The sequence below is a fragment of the Fundulus heteroclitus genome, chromosome 7 (assembly GCF_011125445.2).
Source record: "Fundulus heteroclitus isolate FHET01 chromosome 7, MU-UCD_Fhet_4.1, whole genome shotgun sequence".
NCBI classification, from domain to species: Eukaryota; Metazoa; Chordata; class Actinopteri; order Cyprinodontiformes; family Fundulidae; genus Fundulus; species Fundulus heteroclitus.
This window is the reverse complement of record NC_046367.1, coordinates 30,852,936-30,869,958: the sequence shown is the minus strand read 5'-3', so window position 1 is coordinate 30,869,958 and position 17,023 is coordinate 30,852,936. Positions and strand designations below refer to the sequence as shown.

The window sequence follows — 17,023 nt, the reverse complement described above, 5'->3', positions numbered from 1 at the left end:
TGCTTTATTATTTTTTAAACATGTCTGACTCCATTCTTAGCAACTTTTTGTTTTCTATAAACCTCTTTGTTGACTGAAAATACTGTGCAACTTCTCCCCATGACCACAAGCATAACACACCGTTGCTTGCATTTATGCCCTTTTTTTCTAATCACGGTGTTCTTCAAACTAGGATGTAAAATGTATTTATTTATCTTGTATTTATCATGTTTCTTCTTGAATCTGATTTCGGAACCTTCCTTTTTACTTATCTTTTATTTATAGACTGGATCTGAGTTAGAATGCACTACACTGAAGTTTTAACCATGAGAAATTACCTTCAGGGAAAGAAACTTAAAGTAAAGCTCCAAACTTTTCGGGACAAAATTCAAAATGTCACAGTTATATGTTGTAATTATTTTACCTTACATACAAAAAGTCTACCAAGAAAGCATTTGTTGAGCTCAACAACTTTGCCAGAGCTCAACTGTTTCTCTCTTAAGTCAATGCACATACTTTGCACATACTCCAATACAAGCTTTTATAAAGTGCAGAATAGATTACTGAAATCCTCTTCTAACTGGTCCTTTTTGAAGGGATGTAGCTTCTTTATTTGCTACATGAGGTGCTATTAATGGCTTTAAGTAGTGCATTCCCCAGATATTTATCTGATTTCCTTTATTGTCATTCAAATACGTTGGGTCTTTTAAAAGCAAATTTAAGACATTTGCTTTGGGTTTGTACCTACATGTTAGAAATCAAGATTATTTGTTTGTCATTTAACCTGGTCATAAATCAATATTTGTCCTGCACTACTATGCTCAAATTAATGTGAATTTTATTTTCCCTCTGTACTTTTTCTTTTTATTATCTTTTCTCCTTTAATCATTTGTGATTTTGAAAGACCTGCCGGTATTTTTAGAAAATATGCTACACGTATTTTTTTATTATTATTTTTATGTCTACTTCAAGTGTCTCTTCATCGACCTTACCTCTGAAACGGCTCATTTATGTACTTAACTTGTTTGACACAGCCTTGTCATTCTGTATTGTTTTTACTTATTTATTTATTCATGTAAATCACTTCATGTTACGTTTGTTATATATGAAAACTGCTGTCTAAATGAACATTTATAGATTTTTGTCTTTTCTTTTCCACATTTCAACAGGCTACACATAAACCGAACCAGGATACTTTAAGCTGATGATTAAAGTGTTCTTATAGCCTTTAAGTAACACAGCCATGAAAATCAGGTTCAAATTAAACGCTTAAAATTCACGACATCGTGCCGTAATGACTTTATGTTCACTGTTTGTTGCGTCTTTAATACATGTTTTAAGGTAGTCTAAAGAGTTGCGTCCATAAACGCGAAACAAGTTATTACAGTAAAGTCCTGGGGGCGGAACCTGAGCGAAGCAGGAAAAGTCTTGGCCGTGGTGTAGATGTATTGAGGTGAGTTGACGTTGCCGGATTTTTCCATGAAAGCAGCGAGTGTTGACCCATTTTAACGCTACCGGTTATCAGAGGACGTTCACTTCACTCACAACACGAGCTGCGTCCACGTGGCAGCTTTGCTCCGCGCGGACTTGGCTCATTGGCTCTCTGCAAGATCGAGTTCACACTTGAAATGGTGTTTAATAACCCCAGGGTGGGGGTTCAGGTTCTGGTTTACATAACAAGCGCTCAGCTTCACTTCGGAGCGATGACATAATAACATGCGGCCTTTAAGACATCAACATGCCCGTAAAAATCTGCACGTCAGATGCATAACAATCACTCGCAGAGTGGTCATGCAGTTAATCTATATCTAAATGTTGCGTGTTTTGAATAACATAATAGGAATAATGCAATATTTAAAAAAAATTGTTTTGAAGCTCACATCAATCAAATTAATAAGGCCTAACTTTTTATGTTCTTAGGTAAAGAAAAGAGTGGCTGACATGCTGGCAGCTCTTCTTCTCTCCCTGCTCCTGTGTGCAGGAAGTGATGTCAAAGCAAAGGTGTTGGACAAGAATCCCAACTTTGTCCTTATCATGGTGGACGACCTCGGGATAGGGGATATCGGCTGCTATGGCAATGATACCATCAGGTAAATAATGCATAGTCCACCACATATTCGGCACCCCTGTTAAAGATATGTGAAAAGGTTTAAAATAAAGTTATTTGTTTCTGAATATTATCATGTTTTTTTTTTCTCTGGACAAATCTTTTAGAAAGAAACGTTTCTAACCAAATCCAAAATGCTGTACATAGTGACATCCATAACTGTTTCTATAAAATAAGCGAGAAAGAAGCAGTTTTGACTTAAAACTTTACTTGATCAGAGTGTCTTTGATGTAGCAGCTCTTCAAAACTGTAAAGACAAGAAAACATGTCATTCAAGTAAACTAATCTGGGTTGAACATGGTAAGACTATAAGATAGTTTCTCATGTGAACTTAGCAATATCTGCAGTCAGAGTAAGGCTGGACGATAATTCAATAACAATATATATCGGTCGATAGAAGTATATCGATGATAGGAAAAAAGGTCAATAAAAAGTTAAATAGAATAATATTTTTCCTTCCTTTTGGATTTTAGCTATGTAGGTTAATATTACAGTCATTACATCCTCCCAACCAATCACAAACTCAGACACAGGAACGCTCCTTCACCAAGCTCTGCCCCCTTCAGAGAGAGTTCAGAGCACACATTCTTTTGTTTTTTGTTTTAAAAAAACTTGCAGTTTTGGTAAAAAGTTGGTTGAATAAAGAGTTTAGTTTGAATTCAGTGTTTCTGTCTTCGATCAATATGATTTCTATTTTATCGATATGCTTTTTTCCAGTATTGTCCAGCCGTAAGTCAGAGCAATAATGAAAAAGTTTAAAACAACTGGAACTGTGACAAACAAAGCTTCTGCGCAATATGGGAAAGACAGGACAACATAGCATTTAATTAAGAAAGCTGTGTGCTTCGCTTCATATATCAGAAAATGACTTAAAGAAAATAGCTGCTTACCTAAACTTCCCCATATCCACAGTCATAGCACTAATGAAAAGATGTGAAAAAGACTGCAACTGTGACAAATGACGGACAAAGAGGCAGGTTTATATTGTCATCACGCACAGTAAGGATGGTAAAATATGCAAGATGATAAATCCAAAACACATTTTTACCAGAGGATTTATCTGCGAAAGAGTAGACAACTTCAGAAAAACAATTAATGTGTTTGTCCTGTTACATGCAAAAAGCAGTAGAGCCTTTTTTTTTTCTTTTACACATTGTAATGACTGTATACAAACTGATAGTATGATGTAATTTCCATCAGGCTGTTGCAATCGGAGTCACTTCGTTGTGTTTGCTTTTCCTATTTTATTTAGTTTTTTTGTTCTTACTGCTCTTGTAGAACACCAAACATAGACAGACTTGCTTCAGAGGGAGTGAAGCTGACCCAGTACATTGCAGCAGCTCCGCTCTGCACTCCCAGCCGGGCTGCTTTCATGACAGGCCGTTACCCACTCCGCTCAGGTAAATGATGCCCTAATGCTTATTCACTCAGGGCCAATCGTTTACATGGTGATGTGTATTTAAATCTACACCAGTTTTTGCTGATTTTATTTGGTGGCGTTTGTGTCTGCGTGTGCTGACCAGGGATGGCCAGTACAGGCCGTGTCCAGGTGCTGCTGTTTCTTGGAGGTTCTGGGGGACTTCCGCCTAATGAGACGACCTTTGCTAAGAGGCTGCAGCAACAGGGATACACCACAGGCCTAGTAGGTAAGCTTGGATCAGGTTTGCCGACTCTTCCAACATCATCGTTACCTTTTACAAAAAGATTGAACAGAGAGACCTCTGTATCATTCCCTCCCTTCTTTGCAACTCTTTTGCTCCCACCTTTGTCTCTTCCGCTGGACAAAGACTGCAAAGTCAAAGAGATGCAAACACACCCTCTAGTCTAGCAAATGAGAGCATATTGGACCTTTCTTTGCACACGATCAAAGTTGTCTTCTTCAGCACAGGCAACATTTTATTCTATTCCACAAAATAGAAAATGTCCATCTCATTCATTTCCTGAACCTTACAGGTTTTCTTTAGAGAATTTATTTGAGTTATTTTTATGGACCTCCATCTGAAGTCTTCCATCCCTCTAAAGTCTGTATCAAGAATCAATAATCTTTACTGTCACCATGTGTAACATGGTTGAGGATGTGCTCAGGATGCACATCCGGGTGTGGATGATCTCAGGTTGTGGAGTTTCAAGGCCAGCATTTCTGGGAGCAGGGTGTTGAAGGTTGAGCTGAAGTCCATCAAGAGGATCCTAACACAGGTGTCGGGATGCTGGAGATGACTCAGAGCCGTGGGAAGTGCTGACGACAGCATCCTCTGTAGAACGATTCTCCCTGTAGGCGAACTGAAGGCTGTCCTGGCCTGCAGGGATGGCATCCTTCATGTATTTCAGGAGGATCCTCTCGAAGCGCTTCCTCATGACGGGGGTCAGAGCAACTGAACAGTAGTCATTGAGGCGGGGGATGGTTGGTTTTGTGGGAAGAGGCACAGTAGCTGTGTTTCCATGCAATTGTCTTGCAGATTTTAAACAAACTTTTAAAATATTGCAAAAAAAGAAAATGTGCATCAGACACGTTTCCATCTACTGGTTTATAGCGAAATAACCAGGCGACGCACAGCGTAATGTCGTCATATTTGATGTTGGCTTTAATAAACAGAAAGTAGCAGTTGCTAACTAGCACGGACCATAGAGCAGTGATGGAGCGTGGTTTTAAGGAATGAGCCGATTTTCATTTTATTTTTTTTCTTTCACTGATGAGAAATGTTTGCGTCTCTTTGTCGGTCCACACGTACCGGTTGTTTCTTCAAGACCTGTTTTCGAGCGTTATTGGACTATCTGGAAAGACGTCGACAGTAGAAACAGCTGGTCGGTCATGTGAGGTAGGTTAGAACTGATTCGACAAATGTGTTTCCATCTCCTCTTTAGTACATTGCCATTTTTCGAAAAAGTCCAAAATCACCTTAAGGGAGCATAAAAACTTTTTTTTTGCGAAATTTAGGGAGTTAATTCAAATTTTCCTTTCCATCAACCTTTTCTAATGCGGTATTTCAAAATCAAAAAAGGTTGTTGGAAACACTAATAATAATAAAAATAATAATAGATACTTTATTCATCTCACAATGGAGAAATTCACTTCTGCATTTAACCCATCCCCTTGGGGAGCAGTGGGCTGCCACTGTGGGGCGCCCGGGGAGCAATCAGGGGTTAAGAGTGACGGGGGCACTTTAAGGAGGCAGGGACCATGGAGAGCTGCAGGGAGAGGTTGAAGATGCCCAGGATGACCACTGCTAATTGGTCAGCACATGATTTTAGCTCCGACCTGACACCATGTCTGGACCTGCCGCCTTGTTGATGTTGACCTTCTTTAAGGAGGAGGTCACTTGGTGCACCTGCAGGATGCAGTCTGATGCGGCACCTCTGGCTGAGGAAGATGTTCAGGCTCCCTGCTGCTTGGAGAGTCAAAGCGTGCAAAGAAGCTGTTTAAGGTGTCAGGGAGAGCCGGGTCGCTGTGCTTGTAGTCCGTGATAGTCCTGATGCTCCTCCACATGTCGCGTGGGTTGTTGTTGCTGAAGTGTTTCTCAATGCTCTGCTTATACCTTTGCCTTTTGGATGATTGTTTTCAATTCACTTCTAACCCTGCCGTAGGCCAGTCTGTCTCCTGACCTGAATGCTTTATCACTGGCCTTCAGCAGGGACTGCACTGTACTTTCTACCTATGGTTTCTGGTTAGGAAACATTCTTATTGTCTTTGTGGGTAGGACAGCATCAGTGCAAAAGTGAATATAGGACAGCACAGATTATGTATAATCCTCTAGATCAGCACCCTCTTTAAACACCTCCCAGTCTGTGTGTTCAGAGCAGTCCTGTATGGCTGAGCATGCCTCGTCGTTCCAAACCTGAACTGTTCCGATAACAGTTCTATATTTAAATAAGTAACCACATGATGTTAAGCACAATTTGTACAATAGAACTGATTTAAAAAAGGCTTTAGAGCCGAACAGAAATGGCCTTCATTGTCCCCCATTGGAGTAAAATTTACATGTCCCAGCAGCGAAGTGAAACGCAAATAGAAGGAGGCTCACAAAGATAAAAATATAAAACAAGAAATAAGCATAAGAGGTTGCGCAGTAAGGGCAAGTATTGCAACGTATTAAAAAAAACTTTACAGTTATTAGTTGTTAAAAACAGCACATAATCAGATGTCTAACTGTGTGATTTTAAGAAATGTGCAAATCGTGTTTGTAAATGTATGCATGAAGAAACACCAACAGACTACAAGAATGAAAAGATTGATGAACATAGCAGCAGGGATGTAAACACTTATTCACTGTGAGCAGAGCTCATTTCAAAGGCTCACTTAAACAGAGGATCAGTTCTACGTTCTGGAACATTCCCATTTTTTTTAACCAAACAGGACAGAATGTTGCTTTTTACCTATTATTTCATCTCATGCATCAAAATTACCACCAGCTTTCAGTATACCCCCCCCCCCTGAAATCTCCATAAAGCAAGCAGCTGTGGTTATTAAGAAAAACACCTGTAAACAGCTTCATGAATCGGCCCATAACCGTTTTTCTGTCTGTTCTTCCATTTAATTGGTTTTCCACTCGTGTGTGATGACGCATAAAAGAAAACCTTGAATTCGAAGGCACGTAGAGCTAGGCTCTACGTGGTTTTGCAAGTAAACAAGACAAAAACAATGCAACATAGTTGTGAAGAGTTATTTAAAGATGGGAACCTGATGCTCTTTTCCTGTCTCTAATTTAATAGCGTTCTGTTTTTAATCTGTGCGTATCTGCAGGTAAATGGCACCTGGGTGTGAACTGTGAATCCAGAGGTGATCACTGTCACCACCCAAACCAACATGGTTTCAGCTACTTCTATGGCCTGCCCTTCACCCTTTTTAATGACTGTGTTCCTGGGGAGGGCAGCGACGTCCTGGTGGATCTTCAACTCGCACTGCAGCAGCTAACCCTGTTGCTCGGACTGGGACTTTTTACAATGGTGGGTGGAACTTTTGTCTTGACTTTCTTTTCTTTACTTTTTTTCTTCTTCTTCACATAGCACAAAAGAACACGTTTTGTTGCTAGAAAAAAAGGAACACGTTCAAAAAAACAAAGAGTTGTTGTGGTATTTACTCAAAAGCATAGCAACTAATGTGTAATCGCTCAGACAATTGCCAAGGGGTCTGAGAAGCAGATTGAAAACAGAAGCTTTAGTTGTGAAACCCACAGTCACACCAGCCAGAAACTTGCCTTGGGGAAAAAGCTAACGTTGAAACTGAAACTCAGAGAAGATGTGGCAAGGAAAGTTGCCTGGGGGATTAATAGAAACCAGCTGTGCCACAGGTAGAGCAAAGAGAAAAGTGGTTGAAACAGACGTTGGAAATGGAGAACAAGTACACATAAGCAAGCAAGCCTCGAAGAATGACAGCCATGGAGAGAATTGTCTGTTCATAATGCAACAAAGATATAGGTTTAGTCAGTACATGTAAATTGATATTTTGGCTTGTCCTATTATCTGATGACATTAAACTCAAAGTCACAACTGTAACAATATCAAAATACCTAAAATCAAGCTGTTACATAGACACTATGTTTGAAAGAGTCGATACATCTGTGTGTGTTTTCAGGTGTGTGTCCGTCTATGTGGACTCCTTGAAGTCAGCCATTGGCTCCTGGTGCTGCTCTTCTGCCTCAGTATAATAGCAGCTGCAGTGTGGTATGTCCCCTTTGTGCACCTTCGGACCTGGAACTGCATCATTATGAGGAACCAAGATGTGGTAGAGCAGCCCATGGTGGTGGAGACGCTGCCCCAGAGACTGCTGGCAGAAGCACAAAACTTTATAAAGAGGTAAGGTCAGGTCAGGTTGCTGAAGCATAACAATGAGGTGATTTTCTTTTTTTTATTGTTGTTTTTCTCACTGAAAGTCTCAAAATTCTCATAAATAATATATATCTGTCCCTAATTTAATATTTAGTTAGCTTAGTCTTATACTAAATGTAAACCTCCTACATCAATTAATGTCGGTGGTGAGTTGGTAAGTTTGACACTGCAAAATAGATGTGCTTTTAAAGCAACTTAAAAAGCAACAATAAACAGAAATGCTGATGCAAGCATCTAGAATAGAGCTCAAAAAGGAGAATAAACAAGTATTCATAATGGGAAAATATGGCAGCAATCGAAAATCATAATAGTTGTTTATTCATAAAGTATGTAGCAAAAATATGTCCTAAATGACATAGTAGAAAATGGTGTCTATTTTATATTGCTGAATTATTTTCCCGACTCATTGAATTAAATTATGGATTTTTCAAACATTTTCAGAATGAGATATATTTCTGTTCCAATAAAAGATTAATTGCAAGCACTTTACATATCTAAGGATAGTTAATAGCGGTGGAAGGTAGTCTGATTCCATATATATTTTTCAAAAGCTACACTTTAAAAGCTATACTTTAAAACTACCTCAACATAACATAAACAAAGTGTATGTCTTGAAACTCTTCTTACCTTTTTTAAGTGTTACAATATTTAGTTTGAAGCTTTTCAATTATTCTAGGAACCAAATTGTTGACTTTGCATTTGATGAATATTTTTATTAAATTAGTTAAACCTTAAAGGGTCCTATTTGAGTTCAGTGATGTCACACCTACATGGTTCTCTGCAGTGATCTGTTTAGGCGCAGTGACTTTTGCATGTAAATATAATTTCTGTTATGGTAGTAAATTCTTAAATCATAGCCTAGAAATAATTGATAATTTCCTCTTTCTAAACTGAATCTGAGCATTGTTGTTTAGCTTTTGTTTTCTTAGTGTGTTTTTGTGAAACAAATTGCTGGAATGAAGCATTATAAAAAAAACAAAAACATTATAACCCCAATTAATTTATTATTTATTGTTCTGTTGAGAATTTGGGGTAGTTGTAGATTTGCTTTTGTCTTTAGTGTTATTTCTTTCTACATTTGTTGCTAATTGCTGCATCAATTAAACCAAATGCTTTGAAAAAAAAAAAGAACACTGAAAAACAGGAATGAAACTGCACAAGCATCACATAATATTGGCTTTGGTTCACTGTGGTTTACGGTTTGCTTAGAAAAGCATAACACATTATCCAAACATATAATTTGTGACATGTCAACAGTATGACTAATGCCGAAAAGGACGGTTATAAATGAGAGAACCTAACAGACTGATACCTCTTCTTTAGGAATGCGGATCGTCCTTTCCTCCTCTTCTTCTCTTTGGCTCATATCCACACGCCTCTTTTCACAACGCCTGCCTTCGCTGGGAGGAGCCGCCATGGTCGCTATGGTGACAACCTAGAGGAAGTGGACTGGATTGTTGGTAAGTCAAAAATCTGGTAAAAAATTACGTATGCTGTGTTAGACCTCAGAGCCCAGGAAAGTTTATTTTTTCTTGAAAGAGCTATAAAAAAAACTAAAAGCACGAAACATCATTAAATAGACATTTTTAAATAGTGAAAAAATGAACAATTCTTTGCTATTTATTTTTTTGTATCTCACCAATCCACTCTGCTTTTAGGTCAAATAACAGAAACAGTGGATTCTCTTGGCCTAGCCAACAATACCCTCATTCATTTCACATCGGACCATGGAGGGCATTTAGAAGATGCTGATTCTCTCATTGGCCAGAAAGGAGGATGGAATAGTATTTATAAAGGTCGGTCATGTGTCAAGCTGTTTTTGATCTTTGACACGCCCATGAATATTTGTGTAATTTCTTCTGTTGTCTCATCTCCAGGTGGCAAGGCAATGGGGGGCTGGGAAGGAGGGATCAGGGTGCCTGGTATTTTCCGCTGGCCTGGCAGACTTGCAGCAGGAAGAGTAGTGGATCAGCCTACGAGCCTCATGGATCTCTACCCTACCCTAAAATACTTGGCCAAGGACACCCAACCAGACAGGTACACAGCATTTCTTTAAAATACGATAATTTTTTGTTATTGTTAAACCCTTTCACAGCTAAAAAAAAAACAAAACAAGAAAAACGACTCAATGCAAACTGATCTCACTTTAATTATCTAACTGTAAAATACCCCCCCACACATCATATCAGAGAGTTCATCAAGATCTCCATTACTGAATATTCACATACATCAAATCTGGGTTGTTGCATGCCCATTTCTCCCTGTCCTCTCATCCTTTACTCTGCCTCTTTCCCAGACAATTAGATGGCTACAACCTTATGCCAGTGTTGGAAGGGAAGACTGCACGATCAGAACATGAATTCATGTTCCACTACTGCGGCATGTACCTGAATGCAGTACGGTGGCACCCACCCGATAGTAAGTTCACTCCTACAGATACAGAAATGTGTTCAGCTATTCGGCAGATGTATTTTTAGGTTGACTGAGGTGCAAAATATTTCCACGAGACAAAGTAATGATAGTTGAAATGAAGTAGAACTTCTCATGGCCATATTAAGGATTTTTTTTCACCAAAAGACTACAGTACAAAAATGTTGCAACCTTTCAACATTTTATATTAGCATCCCACACATAGGACAATACATATGATGATGTAATGATATATGGAAAAATGAAAAATGCTAGCTAGAGATTAATATGTCTGAGTTTTGTGGCTAAATACTTATCTCCAGCCAGAGGTGGGTAGTAACTAGTTACATTTACTCAGTTACATTTACTCAGATACATTTACTTGAGTAACTTTTTGAGAAAAATATACTTTTAGGAGTAGCTTTACTGCACTGTACTTTTTACTTTTACTTATTATTACTCAAGTATTGCTATTCTTACTTGAGTAAAATTTCTAGCTACTCCACCCATTGTAAGTAACTTCATGAATAAAGAACATACTTTTACCAAAAATACGCCAGAGAGACAAAAACCTAGAGTTTATGTTATTTGCACACAAGCTTTGTTATTTTAATGATATTTTCTCTCTGCTGAGCTCATTGAGCCATTTGGAGGTCACATTAACACACAGTAAACAGTAGATATTGTCATTGGAAGTACTTTTCACTGTTCTAAAATACTGTATATACATTAACTGCTATAAGTATTCATTTCAAGTTTTATGTTGAAGAAAAACTGATTTAGAAAAGGGTTTCTTTTTTCTTTAGTGTCTTTAGTATATCTTGTCTTTAAAATACCATAATTTGCACATAACCTTTTTGTCTGTCAGATTACATAATTTTTAAATATTAACTATATAAACATATAATTATTATCAGATGTTATGATTAGTTACTCAGTACTTGACTAGCCATTTTACTAAATACTTTTTTATTCTTACTTGAGTAATTTCTTGGGTGACAACTTTTTACTTTGAGTAAAAATAAGTAGTGCTACCCTTACTTAAGTACAATGGCTGGCTATTCTACACACCTCTGTCTCCAGCTTTGAAAAGTTTTGACCAATCATTACAGATTTTAGCTCATTTCAATGTTTCTGGTGCAACTGTAATGTGAAATGGAACAAGAGCTTTAAAATGTTTTTTTAGCCTTCCTCCATGTTGTGCGATCCATAACTTGTGGTAAGAGGAAGGTTTTTTTTACCCTCCCTCAATGTTACTCTACGGGCTCCAGCACAGTTATCAGTCAAGTAGCTGTTGTGAGGCGTTAGTGGAGGTAAATCCAGCAGTTTAGCGATTAATCTCACTGTAAATCTGACCGTACGGCTCCTTCCCAGAATAAACTCTGCCGGAGGGGGATTGGGGAGGAGCTGATGAAGTGAGCTTTTCCAGAGTTTATGATTGACATTTATTCCTTTAAAACTGTTGGTATTTTTATCTTTTAAATTGTTTAAACTTTTGTTCGTAGCACTTTGTTACTTAAAATGCACTATAAATAACATTCATCATTATTATCAATGTTATTATTTTTTTAATATAATTATTATCATTATTACCTTTGTCTTATCATCTTATCCATCGCAATCTTTAAATATCACTCACAACATGCTCACTTATAACGCATGCACTTTTAATTTTTGCCCGTGCAATTTAGCGTTCTTTATTTGGAATCTTTGAAGGTCCGGTTGCGAGTGTATAACATAGATGTGAATCTGAAACAGGGCTTTACTATCTGAAAACAGAAACAAAAAAGAAGATAATTGACAGTTGAGGGTTTTTTTTAGAAACTGTCATGAAAATGATAATTAACACATATTTAAATTATTTAAAAAAAGAAAATCAAAATTTCTATTGCTTAAAATGAAATAACAGCATATTTTTAGCAATAACTTCATTATTTGTAGAAAAGGAGGCATCTACAGCTAGAAAAAGTTGTCTCTGTAGCAGAAATGGTCATGAAACATTGCACAAAGTAGCACTTGTATATTGCATTGTGGATTTTTAAAGATTTTTTTTTAATCAAAGGGCATAATGTTAATCAAATAAAACAACCTTTATAATATACTTAATTGGTAAGTTTTTGTTTTTATTGTAGAAATTAATAAAAATTTCACAGAGGAAGCAGAAGAAAACCCTTCTCTTTCTGCGCTGTAAGATGTGCAGCTCTGATATTATATCTATGCAGGCTTGTGGTGGAACCTGCTCTTAAAGTTATATTGATTTTGCATTAAAGACACTCCACTATCTTATTCCCAGTATCTTTAAACTACAGCCAGATGCGGCTTTGCTTTCGGGTCTCTCTTGCATTTATACGACACCTCTGTGTGCTGTTTCACTGGAGCGTCAGCCCCACTCTCTGTTTTCACATAATGTTTTCCTCACACGTGATTGGCTGCCATGCTGGCCAATCCAAACAAGGTAATGCTGTGAGCAGAGCCGCAGCTGAGCACAGAGAGCCAAGCAGCTAAGGGGAGAAAAAAAAAACCTAGGAGCCGGCTCAACCGCAGCCCATCTGATTCACCGCAAAGTATCGGCTCTCAGAGCGCCGTCTTTTGCGCATGACACATCCCTATCTGCAGACATCTGGTGAAGTGCTCCATCAGTAAAACACGCTTTTCTGGTGTGCTTTCATAACACCAGGTGATAATAAGCATGAGACGTTGTGGGAAATTGACACATGGGCGAGCAGCGGATGCTTCCTGCTCAGGAAGCGCAGCTTCAAGGACTTGATGTCACGGAAAGCTAGTTCAGTTTTGCCAGCACACACGCTTCGCTGTTCGTCTTTTCAGCTAATTTGCAGTTGGCTGCCGTTTATTTTATTAAGGGATATAAAAGTAAAGGGTGAAGAATCTATATTAAAATCACATGTATCAAATATTTGTTAAAATATAAATTTCTACTTGATAACTAAGCACTAATATGTGTCGGTCCATCTCAAATAATGGCAACAATCGATATGGAAGTCTGTCGTTGCAATGTGAGAAAATCTGGTTCAGTTAAAAGAGGTTTTAGGTGTGGCATCGCTTTGTGATTGTCCAACAGAAATTCACCACAGCCAACCAGGTTTTGTTTAGTTGGCGGGCCTCTGTGGTTCATTTGGGGAACTACTCCAAATATTTAGAACAGATATGTTTCCAACACTGGCGGCGCCTAAAGTGCCTGTTCCAACAAGTTCCCACTTGTCATCGTTTTTTTTTTTTTTTTTTTTCCTGCTTCCTGGATTTAGTGCCATAATTCAGTCATCGATACTTCCAAATAAAAGTAATGACATAAAAAAAAAACATCAGGGCACGCCCGCTTGCACTGATGAAGTCTGACAGTCCTGGAAAGACATGATGAAAGTGTATCTGATTGTGAAGGAGTCACCAAGTTTCTCTCGCTTTTGTCGTTTGTTTCTGTCCAGGCGACTCCATCTTCAAGGTGCACTTTTTCACTCCGAACTTCTTTCCACCTGGTGCTGGGGGTTGCTATGACACCAAGGTTTGCCTATGTCATGGTCAGCATGTGACACACCATGACCCGCCACTGCTGTATGACCTTTTCCACGACCCCTCGGAGTCCCGACAGCTGACCCCTGAGAGCGAGCCTCGATACACCGAAATCCTCGAGCAAACTGCCAGAGCCGTAGAGAGACATAAGAGCACCTTTCCAAGCAAGGAGCGATCTAATGACATTTATGCGCAGTCCGATACTGTTCAAAACCAAATGAGCTGGGAGAAGATTTTGTGGCGACCCTGGCTGCAGCCCTGCTGTGGGACATTTCCTTTTTGTGGGTGCAGGGAGGACGCCGAACATTTATGAGATGGTTTCCACTTAGTGAAGGGCGTTTTTGTTCAAAGAAGTCCTCAGTTTTGACTTGTGACGCTTTAATAAAGGTTGGATAAGATACATTTTTGACAGGTTTTTTTATTATTATTATTATTTTGAAGAAGAATCTTTTTTGGAATTTGAGGATTTCGGGATGTATGACCATTTTTGAAATCATGATGGAAACCTCATAGAATAGAATAGAATAGAATAGAATAGAATAGAAACACTTTATTGTCCCACAATGGGGAATTTGGACGCGACAGGATACACCAGAGTTAAACACTAGAAGAAATTATATGAATAAAAAAGCTAAATTTCAAGTTAAGCTGTAAAGCAGAAGATAAATAACTTAGCACAAATGGAAAGTAATGCTGCACAAATATTAATAGATAATACAGCATATTCAGTAAAAATGCAAAGTTTGAATAGTGTATTCCACATATCGGTGTACTGAATGTTTTTCTAGTTACTTGAGCACTTAAATTGTTTTGTTTCTGAGATTAATTCACCTACTAGAGTGTTTATGTTTTGTTATTAATACGGTTCAGTCACTACCATGATGGGTCCTTCTGAGCCTTTCTGTACAAAAGTAGTTCAGGCTTTGCACCATTAGGGGGCAAAGTCACACTACGGTTAAGAGGATGAATGGTTCTACTCTACATGTTCAGGGAAGAAAAAGCAAATGCAAAAGTGAGGGTTATATATTATCTGAAGATGAATATGATAATAAAGCATTAGTTTGCACCTTTTTTATAGGAAAAAAATTCACATTCATCCACTGCAGTGCAATGCTATATTATTTAGCGTTTTGGACTTTTATATTCTGCGTTCTTCATTCCTGTTTCTTCTGCACCGTTTTCCCCATGCTCCTTCTTCACCGTCTCCTCTGACCTCTGACTTCATCTTCCTTTTCTTTCCAGCTGACATGCTAATACTTTTATCTCTTCTTTTCACTCGCACCCCGTCATGAAGATCAAGTGCACAAAGTCTGCTCTACTGAATTAAACCAGTGCTAGGCGAGTTGGTGGCGCACGCGCGTGTGTGTGTGTGTGCTGACCTACTTTGACATGCTTTAATAATAAAACACCATGAAATACTGTGTGAACTCCTTCATCATAGGTGTCATCACCATTCATTATGACCCTCATCACCATCATCCTTTCCCCTCCAGCCGTGGCAGGCAGTCACAACATCAAAGTTAGCAAAAGCAGCATCCAATGATTTCCATCCCTCCGTTGTTTTCTCTCCCTCAAACCCCTTTCTGCCTTTCTTCTTAATGTTTGTCCTCCCCCCCGCAGAAAGTGCTCATGTTGTAAGTGAGGAGACAAATTTCATCATCATCATCATCACCACTGTAATTGCTGCCATGACAGACGTAATATTTAGCCCCCCCCCCCTTCCCCACCTCCCCCCCAGCAGTGTCCCGTACATCAAACACTCAGCGAGTTCATTACAGTAGCCACTCCATTATGTGCCTAACGGTAAATCATGCAGTCAAGCATATATAACGACATTTGGCTGTACATCAGAGTTAATGATGGCTGGTGGGGTAGAATGTTTCTGGCCGTACATCATGTCACACACGAGGAGGGCCGTGTGCACACCCACATACAACGCATGACCATGTGCATGGGGCCCCAACAAGCGCACGTTCATGAACCAGCATGTGCACAGTATATCACTTTGTTTTGAGCAGTTTGGTTGTTTGCCGTAAAGGTCAGTGTTTCATAGGGAGCCATAAAGCATTTTTAGAACCCACTGTTTGACAAACATAAACGCACACCAGCTTGGATATGGAGGAGTGAAGCAGGAGCGCCTAAACACGCAGGAATTTTTTTTTCCTTAACCCGCAAATGAAGATGGCTGTGAGGCTGGTTTTGCATCGTTTTCCTTTTATATGCATGTGGCTGTGATGTGCATCTTAAAAAAAATGAGAGAAGAGGAAGCCATTATAGACCAGAAACGCTTTATATATTTGGTTGTGGAATTAAGGCCTTCATTGCAGCTGGATTCCTTTGCCATTAAAATTAAATGACATAGACAGTCTCTATGTTGTTGTGGCAACTAAACCACATGCACAATTAGATTATATAGTATTTTGAGATTCCACAAATGAACATCACAACTTTCAACCTGTGAAGTATACTCCTGTGAAATTTAGCCATAGTCACATGGTGCCTCATTACTGCGTGTTTTTAACATCTGGGATCCGCACAAATTGGAGAAAATAATTCATGAAACAACGCTACACGTGTTAATTAGCGATCATTTATTCCTCACAGCTTGAACTGATTGCACTTTCATGTCTTATGATCAAAAGAACAGTGTGAAAACAGCTGAGAATGTGAGGCAGTTAAGTAGCTTAACACAAGGTTTTGTAGCAATATAAAGCCATTTTTAATTAGGGCTCATTAACTGACCAGTGTCATTTTCGATCAGAAATACAAAAGCAAAGCCTGAAGGATGGATTTTTACCTTTCCGAGGAGTCATCTCAATTACAATAAAGAAGCACAAGTAGATCTCTACGCATTTCTCAGGATAATTTTATAAGAATTAGTAATAAAATTGACACTTTGATTAAAGGTTGAAGAATCAATGACAGCTAATCACTAATAGAATCAAAAAACTAAATTTATTTCCAATTAAAGCAAGATCCACTCAGTGATATATGCTCTCTAATTAATCAAGAGAAACACAAAAGACGACTTAAGGCATATGCTTCCAGGGGAGGAGATCTCACAAGAGGCTCCTTAACTAATCAGGGGCTGCATTGGCGTAATGTAAAAGCTACATCCAATGGATATTTGATTGTAATTTTTTTCTCCTAAAACACTTTCTTTAAATGTAAGGGAGCCTT

General features: G+C 38.6%; 1 protein-coding gene across 3 annotated transcripts; it reads left to right on the top strand.

Moving 5' to 3' along the window:
- Nucleotides 1–1,339: 1,339 nt before the first annotated feature.
- On the top strand, nucleotides 1,340–14,245 carry arsh (arylsulfatase H). 3 transcript variants are annotated; one of them, XM_012870744.3, is made up of 11 exons: nucleotides 1,340–1,432; nucleotides 1,900–2,069; nucleotides 3,365–3,486; nucleotides 3,610–3,732; nucleotides 6,825–7,027; nucleotides 7,656–7,876; nucleotides 9,233–9,369; nucleotides 9,568–9,705; nucleotides 9,787–9,946; nucleotides 10,206–10,327; nucleotides 13,759–14,245. In XM_012870744.3, the coding sequence occupies exons 2-11, from the start codon at nucleotides 1,921–1,923 to the stop codon at nucleotides 14,154–14,156; spliced, it is 1,773 nt and encodes a 590-aa protein (XP_012726198.2). In that variant the 5' UTR covers nucleotides 1,340–1,432; nucleotides 1,900–1,920; the 3' UTR covers nucleotides 14,157–14,245. The 3 variants fall into 3 exon arrangements, with proteins under 3 accessions (XP_012726198.2, XP_012726188.2, XP_021176360.2); XM_012870734.3 differs by lacking the exon at nucleotides 1,340–1,432 and adding an exon at nucleotides 1,451–1,610; XM_021320685.2 differs by lacking the exon at nucleotides 1,340–1,432 and adding an exon at nucleotides 1,640–1,793.
- Nucleotides 14,246–17,023: the final 2,778 nt, after the last annotated feature.